Source organism: Stigmatopora argus, chromosome 14 (genome assembly GCF_051989625.1).
Source record: "Stigmatopora argus isolate UIUO_Sarg chromosome 14, RoL_Sarg_1.0, whole genome shotgun sequence".
Lineage (NCBI taxonomy): Eukaryota > Metazoa > Chordata > Actinopteri > Syngnathiformes > Syngnathidae > Stigmatopora > Stigmatopora argus.
The window spans coordinates 13,711,087-13,720,576 of NC_135400.1; the positions used below are offsets into that span (position 1 = coordinate 13,711,087).

General features: G+C 41.3%; 2 protein-coding genes and 2 long non-coding RNA genes across 10 annotated transcripts; 2 read left to right on the plus strand and 2 right to left on the minus strand.

Annotated features, from left to right (window-relative positions):
* Nucleotides 1-584: 584 nt before the first annotated feature.
* Nucleotides 585-2,125, plus strand: LOC144088717 (uncharacterized). Of its 2 annotated transcripts, none has more exons than XR_013304932.1 (5): nucleotides 585-773; nucleotides 965-1,042; nucleotides 1,602-1,667; nucleotides 1,750-1,841; nucleotides 2,002-2,125. It is a non-coding gene; the product is annotated as an uncharacterized LOC144088717 (long non-coding RNA). The 2 variants fall into 2 exon arrangements; XR_013304931.1 differs by having other exon boundaries at nucleotides 588-773; nucleotides 1,750-1,884.
* Nucleotides 2,126-2,171: 46 nt separating this feature from the next.
* LOC144088716 (uncharacterized) lies at nucleotides 2,172-4,034 on the minus strand. 6 transcript variants are annotated; one of them, XR_013304928.1, is made up of 6 exons: nucleotides 3,787-4,005; nucleotides 2,910-2,996; nucleotides 2,730-2,804; nucleotides 2,561-2,657; nucleotides 2,456-2,475; nucleotides 2,172-2,258 (listed from the first exon to the last, which is right to left on the minus strand). XR_013304928.1 is itself a non-coding variant. In XM_077619325.1 (6 exons), exons 1-6 carry the CDS (start codon nucleotides 3,860-3,862, stop codon nucleotides 2,229-2,231), a joined length of 393 nt encoding a protein of 130 aa, XP_077475451.1. In that variant the 5' UTR covers nucleotides 3,863-4,034; the 3' UTR covers nucleotides 2,172-2,228. The 6 variants fall into 6 exon arrangements, 3 of the variants coding, with proteins under 3 accessions (XP_077475451.1, XP_077475452.1, XP_077475453.1); XM_077619325.1 differs by having other exon boundaries at nucleotides 2,902-2,996; nucleotides 3,787-4,034; XM_077619326.1 differs by having other exon boundaries at nucleotides 2,456-2,474; nucleotides 2,587-2,657; nucleotides 2,902-2,996; nucleotides 3,787-4,030.
* A 374-nt stretch (nucleotides 4,035-4,408) lies between these two features.
* On the plus strand, nucleotides 4,409-9,104 carry kdelr2a (KDEL endoplasmic reticulum protein retention receptor 2a). Its single transcript, XM_077619323.1, has 5 exons — nucleotides 4,409-4,685; nucleotides 5,567-5,667; nucleotides 5,736-5,894; nucleotides 5,968-6,220; nucleotides 8,324-9,104. Exons 1-5 carry the CDS (start codon nucleotides 4,595-4,597, stop codon nucleotides 8,356-8,358), a joined length of 639 nt encoding a protein of 212 aa, XP_077475449.1. The 5' UTR covers nucleotides 4,409-4,594; the 3' UTR covers nucleotides 8,359-9,104.
* On the minus strand, nucleotides 6,304-9,463 carry LOC144088718 (uncharacterized). Its single transcript, XR_013304933.1, has 2 exons — nucleotides 9,381-9,463; nucleotides 6,304-6,531 (listed from the first exon to the last, which is right to left on the minus strand). It is a non-coding gene; the product is annotated as an uncharacterized LOC144088718 (long non-coding RNA).
* Between the last annotated feature and the right edge of the window lie 27 nt (nucleotides 9,464-9,490).

Below are 9,490 nucleotides of genomic sequence, written 5' to 3' on the forward strand. Positions count from 1 at the left end.
GGGGAAAATGATTCCTACCTGGGATTCGAACCACAACTGCCCGCATGGCAGTCAGGTGAACAAACCTCTACACCATGAAGTGGCCACACTTTACTTTGTCATTATTGGAAAGTCTTGACTACACAAGGTTGTTTCGATTTAAGGGAAAAAATATTCCCAACTGGGATTCGAACCACAACTGCCCGCATGGCAGTCAGGTGAGTGAACCTCTACACCAGGGGTGTCAAACTCATTTCGCATCGTGGGCCACATACGGCCTAGGGAGATGTCAAGTGGGCCGGACCATTAAAATTATACCATGCTCTGCTATAAATAACCCAAATATCATGTCTTTCCTTTGTTTTGGTGTAAAGAAGCACAAGAACATTAGGAAAATATTGAAATTTAATGAACTATTCCTTTTCCATGTCACCGCAATGTTCATAATGTGCAATATTGTATCTTAAAGTATTAAAGCCCAACCAAAAAGTATTTACAGTGCGTTATTATGAAAACAATGTATTTGTTTTGAAGTATTAATGCCCAACCTAAAAGTATTTGCAGCCCCAGCCCCCTGACTAATGCACTCTATGATGAAAACGATCTATTTTTTGTGTCTATGTGTAATAGGCGTGGCTGTGGTCAGAGTTCAAAAGACCGCCCCCATCGCCGCCATTTTTCAAAATGGCGGATGAGCCGGAGGCTGGGCGCGTTGGACTGCTGAGCTGCTCAGAATTGACGATTTCCCGAAGAAAGACCCGACAAACTTCTTCCAGGACAATGCAGCGTGTTCGGTACTTTGTCTTTTGGGGATTTCGTAGCCCCAGTTCTCTTTTCAAGAGTGCTTTTTGACGGGAACGTGCTTCATTGGCGTGATGTAGCCCCGACGTGGATGCAAACACAAATGTTTGCTAGCAAGTTGGCTACATTGCGTCACCTATTGCTCTTAATGTTTAAAAAGAAACCCTTCCATTGTGTGTTTCAGTCCCTCAACGAGGACAGGCTCCTGGGAAACATCAAGAATGTGGCCATAACGGCCAAAAAGGAGCAGTTTGTCGGCAAAGTGAGTCTTTAATAGCTTCTAATTCCTCTACCCGTGTAATTGGATTGGATAACTTTATTATTCCCGTATTCGGGAAATTTTGTTGTCACAGTAATGTTTAGATATCAGCGACCAGTGTTCACGGCTTTCCTAAATTAGCTTGTTTAGCATCATGATACACTCCAATTTTTAATGAAGACGCTTTAACTAGGTTGGCGTTGATTTTTTTAATAGCAAGATCCTGTGTGGGTAACTCACACTCACACTAGTGCCATCAAGTGGAGGTGTAAGGAATAAACGGTACACTTCTAGAATACGTATATACCTTTGCCCTTCCCTTTCCTAAAGGAAGACTTCAGGGCTTGGACCTTTTGATTTTTAATTGTGGTTTTGACAAAACCTAAGCGAGACATTCATTCAACCGTAGCGCAGGGGTCATTTTTGACTCGTTTAAACAACCATTTTTCCTCCGTCTAAGAGCTTTGTGAGACGTATTTTATTTTTTTGATTGAATGGGAGTCATTTGTGCATCAAAATGGTTAAATAAGCAATGACATAATCATGCTGTGGTGTTTTGCAGAGGTTTAAAGCCACGGAGATGGTGGAAGCTGTCCAAATCTACAAGACCAAAGAAGTCGTGTATGACGTAAGACCTGTTTTTCAGGTTATTTGATTTATTATTTTCATGTAATGTGTACTAAAAATACTCTATTTTGCTTCTCTTCAAGGTCCATCCAAGTTTACCAAATCAACGCTAAAGAAAGGTGACTTTGGAGCGTGGCACAGCCTTTGACACCAACATCTTGAGGGCCCCTATCCAGTATGTTTTCCATATCTCAAAAGAGAGATGGGTCCTGATGTTGGTAAAACTTAACTTATTGTTATTGTTTTTTGGTCAAATCTTGACCTAACTGGCCCCCAGTCTATTTTTTTAATGTTGGACTTAGTCTATTGTGCTTTGACCCTCTTTTTCTCCCCAGAATTCCATCCAGTGCCAAGAAGAGATTCATCAATGGAAACACCACCTCATCTTTAAATGCTGGAAGACCTATGCGAACTTCTCAATTACCCCATTTTGTGGGAAAATAAAACCTTTGAAATATACTCATGTATTTTTCTTCATAGAACTAGCAAAGGAATGCAAGCAACATGACATTTTAGAATTTTTATTCAAAGAAATACATTTGCACACTTAGGAATTATCACATTAAAGTATTGATTGGCCAGTCTTCTTCACCTGTAAACAAACAAAACACAGTATAAAAAATTTGGGGAAAAAGACTTAGAATATAAACACCAAAAATTAAAGGAAAAAAAAAGACCATTGAGGGTCTTGGGTCTTTTTTCCTCCAAGTGTTTTAACAAAGACAAATGACACTCAAATCTCTTTTATTGAAATTTCTGATTGAAAAAAAATAAATAAATCCTCCTCACCTTAGGGATCGGGACATCACCTATAAAATAAGAGGGGGTTAGTAAATTGTAACTTTAGTCAATAAAATAATGTGAGATTGGAATGTTTTGACTTGGATACATTACAATATAACCCGGAAATAAGCTGCTTCCGGTAGCCAGCGCTATCGCATTTCGATCTTAATCCATATGCGTCTGACGAAATAGTGCGTGCTTTGTGTGTCTAAAATACAGAAATAGCACTCGTTACTGACACTGCGGCATAAGAAACAATGCGCCAAAATACGGTATTAACCTTAGAGCAGAGTTCAGAGACGGGGCAACCTGGGAAGATCACCTGGTCCTCCAGGGTCTGGACATCACCATGGACCTGGTGCATGCAAAAAAATAGAGCAAAAGTTATCATATACAGAGACTGGAGATTCAACAGATGTGTTTAGGTGGGGTTTTTTGGTCATTAGTATTACCTTGATACCTTGATACCTTGGCCCAGTCTCCTCTCCCCTCAAGGGTGTGCATGGTTCTGGACACACGGGAACAGCTTCATCTTGATTTAACCAAGCTATTTGGGAAGTGCAAACAATTATTACAGGAAAGAGAAATCTTCAAGTAAATGATCAAGATAAAGAATGAAAATAAGTTAGTGCGTGCTCGGTGCTAATTTCCCCTTTCCAGACAAAGCGATTCAATATACAGACTGATGTTAAAAACTAGGAGAAAGTCGGCTTAACCATTTGGGTATCAATGATTTTTGTTTCAAACAGAATTGCAAATTGGAAAAGGGCGTTTAGCAATCGCAGTGAAAACTATCATTACATTCAACACACCTTCACCTGGCAAACTGACCGTTGATATCTCGACTTTGTTTGATAAAATGAAGTCTTCCCCCACGACTCAATAATGGAGAGAATACGGACAAAATACTTTTGAAGTCAAATGTCGTGAGGCTAATGCTAAGCTAGCTAGTGACATGCCAAGGAGCCCATACTTCAAATGTCGACGGTGTGTTCGACCTGGCAATAAAGTAACAGATTTGTTGGCGTTTTGGCTCAATTGATTCCTAAAAAAATCTCCCGGTAGGGCAGGGGTGGCCAACTCCGGTCCTCGAGAGCCGCTATCCGGTCTGTTTTCCATGTCTCCCTCCACCAACACACCTGAATCAAATAATCAGGATCGGTATCAATCTTCTGGATGGCTTGCTGACGAGTTGGTCATTTGATTCAGGTGTGCTAGAAGAGGGAGATATGGAAAACACACAGGATAGCGGCTCTCGAGGACCGGAGTTGGCCACCCCTGCGGTAGGGTGTTAAAAATGCACATAGGCCAGTAAATTGCTCTAGTCTAGGGCTTACCTCGTTTGGGTGCTAGTCGTTCGACCGACGGCATGGAAATGGCTGCTCCAAAGGGCGAGATGCTGCGCAGGTGCATAATTTAAGCACCTGCGTCACCAATGGGCGTAACCACGCCCATAGGAGGTGATTTGTCCTCCCGACTCAATGACCATGTTTGGAAGATGACGTACTATAGTCGCCATTTTTGTAGTCTTGATGCTGTAAAAGAGTGTGTTCGTTTTTTTTTTTTAATATAAAAAGCCTTACTTTGCATGGTCATTTTTTTTTAAATAAAAAGCCTTACTATACATGGTCATTTTTTAAAGAAAAAAGCCTTACTATACATGGTCATTTTTTACAAATTAAAAAGCCTTACTATATACTATGTCGTATTTTAAGAAAAAAAGCCTTACTATACTATGTCGTTTTTTTTAAAGAAATTCCCAACTGGGATTCGAACCCCAACTGTCTACAGGCCAGTCAGGTGAACAAACGTCTACTCTACACTATGAAGTAGCCACACTTATCTTTTCATACGTGGTCCCACCCTAGTGACATGTCACTCACACACTGTAGGCAGGTCCCGAGGAGTTGTCAATCAAGAGTCGTGTCCAATCGCATTCTGCTCTTGTGTTGTGTTCACGCCCCCTTCCACGTCGACCTGCACACGCCATATTTTCAAGCCGGAGCTAGCCGCCGCGTTGCTCCGTTTGTTTGCCAAGTGAAAGCGGACAATTAGATCATTCCTAGAAAACACAGCAGCTCAAAATCGAGTTTTTGGACTTAATACTTATTTCAGTTAAGCGTTCGGGCTTTGAACTTTGCCAACATGAACATCTTCCGCCTCACAGGAGACCTTTCTCACTTGGCAGCCATCATCATCCTGCTACTAAAGATATGGAAGAGCAGATCGTGTGCAGGTGAGTTAAGGCTACAATTCGTCATTTTACCTTATTTGTAGAATTTTGGAGCTTTGTGGTTGATAACAAACGCCTACATTATGCGCAAGGCAGTTTAAAAAACGAAAGCTACTTCCTAACTAAGCTAGCGACCCCCATTCATTCATGTGCGCAAATGACTAGCATGCACGACTAGTATAACGGGAGTATATCAACATAAAGATAATAAGACAACAGTTATTCTACATCACTTAAAAAAAATGCTTTTCATGCATTATTTGTGATATTTGGCCTAACCAGCGTTTAGATTGCCGGTGTTAGACTTGCTATTACTCTGGATATAATAATATCGCTATATATTTTTTGTATTTAAGTGCATACTGAACTGCACATGTGTACGTATGATAGTATTTTATGTGCTTTCCCCCGCTTTCAATTCCCTTCTATGCACGCCTGTCGTGTGACGATCGGCGTTCGATTTTTTCTGTCTGGCGTCTGACGTGGCGTTCTCGAAGACGCTACGGAAGCAGCTAGCGTGCTAACTTTTTTTCGCTTTTTCACCTTGTCGCTAAAAACGAACACTGTTTTCCGACAACACTTAAAGTATCTAAAAACAGGAAGTGTTGTGTGCGTTCACAATAAAATACTATTCAAGCCCCAAACGAGGTCTTCATACGTGCTAGGCGTTGCTTTGTTAAAAAATGGGACGTTAAAAGCACCCCTGACATTTTTGGCCATTAATCCGTCCTCCGTTTTCTTTATAAACTACCATTTAAAAGCCTTGCTTTTGTTTATAAGCGAAACTAAAGCGCCACATAGGGATTTTTTGATCCATCGTTTCGTTGATAATTCCACGAGGTAGCGCTGTTCACCAAGTTTGAGTGTCCTGCTTACTTTTGAAGGGATCTCTGCAAAGAGTCAAATCCTGTTTGCCATTGTGTTCACCACGCGCTACCTGGACCTGCTCACTTCCTTCATCTCGCTCTACAACACGTCCATGAAGGTAAAGCTGACACACTTGCAAAACCTTCTTCTGGTTTTCAAGCTCATGTTGTTCTTTCCCGCACGTAGGTGATCTACATCGGCTGCGCGTACGCCACCGTCTACCTGATCTACGTCAAGTTCCGGGCCACCTACGACGGCAACCACGACAGCTTCAGGGTGGAGTTCCTGCTGGTTCCTGTCGGAGGGCTGGCGGTGCTCATTAACCACGACTTTTCCCCGCTTGAGGTGCGTTTTGCAGGAACAAGTGTCATTATGAGAGTTTGTTTCTTTGCTTATTAAGCCATTTTTGTGTGTTCAGATTCTGTGGACCTTCTCCATCTACCTGGAGTCAGTGGCCATCCTCCCGCAACTCTTTATGATCAGCAAGACGGGCGAGGCCGAGACCATCACCACCCACTACCTGTTCTGCTTGGGCTTGTACCGAGCCCTCTACCTTTTCAACTGGATCTGGCGCTTCTACTTCGAGGGCTTCTTCGACATGATCGCCATTGTCGCTGGCGTGGTCCAGACAATCCTCTACTGCGACTTTTTCTACCTTTACATCACCAAAGGTTGGTTACACAAATATTTGGGTGTTTGGTGCAAAAAAAAGATAGATCCGGTGATTTTCACAAACCTCAAAACAACTTTTGAATTGAATTGGATGCTTTTATTGTCATTATACAAGTAGAATGAGATTTAAATCTTTGACCATCTAGTGCACAAATGACAACAACAATATACAGGCAAATAAATAAGTAGTCCAAGTGAGATCAGCAGAGCGGAATGGCCTTGGTCAGTCTGAAGTCCAGGATGAGTTCCATGGTTTTGGAGATGTTCAGTGCCAAGTTGTTGAGAGCGCACCATTCGCTGAGTCTATGGACTGAACAACAAACAAACACACATTAGATTTGATAACGTTATGTTGTTGTTTATATATAATCAGCTTATGTAGAAATGTTTGTGTGTGTAACGTTTGGCATTTCTTTCTTTTCAGGTTAAGAAATGCTGTTCACTCCAAAAGAAAAGGCATTTTGCAGCACGTTACTACGAAGGAAGGCTTCACCAACCTGGTCTGCCGTCTCAAAATTCTTGGCCTATGAAATGGGGTCCAACATTTTGGAACACCCTGTATTTGCGGGCCAAACTCAATGGAAAATGTGCACTAAACAGGTAAGAGTTTGGTTTTGCTATAATTATAAGTGCTACTCAAAATATCAGATCTCATGTCCTAGTTGGGCTTACGGCATACTACCCTGAAAACGTCTGATCTCGGAAGCTAAGCGGGGTCGGGCCTGGTTAGTACTTGGATGGGAGACTGCAAGCTCTTATGTTACCAGGGTGAATTAGCTCAAATGCTACAGTGCTCACTTAGCCTGTGACAAGGAGTGGATTCTCTAAGAGACAGTGTAAAGGGGACCCGTGGCCTAAGTGGTTAGTGCGTTACCCTCATACCCATACAACTCTGGCGTCCTGGGTTCAAATCCCGGTTGGTCCTGTGTGGAGTTTAACCTGTGTTTGGCTGGCCACTGATTCAGAATTTCAGAAATGAAATTATACTTATACAGTTTTCTGTATAAGTAGAACTTCATTTCTACTTGTACTTCATTCGGAATCAGTGGCCAGCCAATCGCAGGGCTAACTCCACACAGGACCGATCGGGATTTGAACCCCGGACGCTAGAGCTGCGTGGCTGCGAGGGTAACGAACTAACTACTGAGGCCACCAGGCCCTCTTACGTTAACATGTGTCTTGGAGATCCCACTGCTTCTCACATGCTAAGTGAGCACTGTAGCACTTGAGCTAATTCCCCTTGGTAACATAAGAGCTTACAGTCTCCCATCCAAGTACTAACTAACCAGGGCCAACCCTGCTTACCTTGAGATCAGACGTTTTCCGGGTAGTATGCCGTAAGCCCAACTTGAAAAGAGAACTGATATTTTGAGTAGCACTTATAATTATGAGCAAAACCAAACTCTTACCTGTTTAGTGCACATTTTCCATTAGTTTGGCCCGCAAATACAGGGTGTTCCGAAATGTTGACCCCCATTTCATAGGCCAAACATTTTGAGACAGTGGAGCAGGTTGGGGAAGCCTTCCTGTGTAGTAACATGCTGCAAAATGCCTTTTCTTTTGAAGTGAACAGCATTTCTTAACCTGAAAAGATAGAAATGCCAAATGTTACAATTTTTTTTTAGAAACAATTTGGGTGTTATGCCTTCGTGCTTATGAAGAAGGCAATAAAATCTGCTCAAAGTTGAACCGTCGCTAATGGAAATGATCAGCAGTCACAGATTATCTCCTGAAAATTAAGACACCGCAATCCCAAGACGCGCACAAAGCAAATGTTGTATTGAAATCGAGGAAAAGAAAATCGCCGTGTCCAAGTGTGATTACTTCCAACGCAAAGCGCTCTTGTTTCTTTTGGTCCGCTGACGTCAGAGAAATTTTCCGTCACCAACCTGACATTAACCATCGAAATGCTTCTGATTTAAAAAACAGATTAAATTTGTCAGCTGGGGGAAAAATGGTTACGCAAAATTAATTCATTATCTGCCATTTTAATTTTTGGACCAAAAATAATTTGGTCGGCTCACATGAAATCTAGTTGGCACAAATGTGACCCGCAAACTATCAGAATGAATTGATCGATTCTTTTTTGTTTTGTTTCACAGTGTTGAAAGGCAAGAAGCTGAGCCTGCCGGCGTAAGGCCGACTCGGGGGTCCGAAGAAGACAGCGGACTCTCAATGCAGGCACCGACCGAGTCAACATCGTGGTGGCCTTCCGGTGAGCCAGAGAGCCGACATTAACGGAAAAAACAAAACAATCCGAATCTTCTCGATTGATGATTTTTGGACGGATGGTAGACAGCGGCACACATCGGAGCTGAACCAACGTCACGACGAGGTTCACCATCAGATTTGTGTGTTCAACGTTCTTGCCTTAAAACTTCTTTTTCATTACTATTCCAATAGGAGAAAAGACCCCCCCCCCCATGAGGTGCAAACACTTTTATTCTTTTTGCCATGTTCATTTTTTTACAAACACGCAAAATAGAGCGGCTCTCACAAAGCAAATGCACAAATGTACAGTGTTATTAAAAAAGAAAATTGCATCTTAGTGCCTCATAATAGCCATGTCTGATTTTCCAAAGTCTTTTTCCCCTTTATATTTTGTATGCCTATTCTTTTCTCACCATTTTTAAGACCAACAAATACATCTTTTTTTATAATGGCGGAGTTAAAGATTAAATAGTTATAGACTTTCTTCCTCAGTACTGTTCTTAATTTACAACTAGATGAAACCACTGTCAAATTTTGCTCCTTACCTGAGAAATATGTTCTATGTAGAAATATTATCAAGTGGATTACTCTAAGGGTTATAACAGTTTTATTTTGCCATTTGTTTCTTATTGCATGATCTCCCCTTCATTAAAGATTTTATGAGAATCGCCATTTTTTGTTTGGTTTTATTGTTGAAAATTTAGCTCTTATGTCCATTAAAATATTTAACATTATTTTGTTCAACTCGACCAGATATCTCTTTTCGTCGATTATATTAAATGACAGAAACGTATTTTAGCTTTTATGGTATCGCAAATATCAAGGTTTGAAAACTATTTTAACAACTTTCTCCCACTTTTACGCATTTTTAAAATTGAATCTGATCTGTAAAACTGGCATTAACAATGAAAAACAAATTTAGAGCGCTACAACTTACGTTCAACTGACCTGCATTTCCTTGCGAAGTAACTACTGTATTGTATTTTGCGTCATTTCATCCACGTCATTTTTCTCATGCTCTTTGGCGACCTGTGGGCACAAAAAAATGGATTTTTAAC

What these genes read in the sequence shown, in the direction of transcription:
- LOC144088716 (XM_077619325.1), bottom strand. Translation starts at nt 3,862, where the DNA reads ATGCACCTGCGCAGCATCTCGCCCTTTGGAGCAGCCATTTCCATGCCG. An exon ending in ACGACTAGCACCCAAACGAG is followed by an intron (nt 2,997 to 3,786) that starts GTAAGCCCTAGA and finishes CTTCCCAAATAG; the next exon opens with CTTGGTTAAATCAAGATGAA. An exon ending in CAAGGTATCAAGGTATCAAG is followed by an intron (nt 2,805 to 2,901) that starts GTAATACTAATG and finishes TGCATGCACCAG; the next exon opens with GTCCATGGTGATGTCCAGAC.
- kdelr2a (XM_077619323.1), top strand. Translation starts at nt 4,595, where the DNA reads ATGAACATCTTCCGCCTCACAGGAGACCTTTCTCACTTGGCAGCCATC. An exon ending in ACGACTTTTCCCCGCTTGAG is followed by an intron (nt 5,895 to 5,967) that starts GTGCGTTTTGCA and finishes TTGTGTGTTCAG; the next exon opens with ATTCTGTGGACCTTCTCCAT. An exon ending in CTACCTTTACATCACCAAAG is followed by an intron (nt 6,221 to 8,323) that starts GTTGGTTACACA and finishes TTTGTTTCACAG; the next exon opens with TGTTGAAAGGCAAGAAGCTG.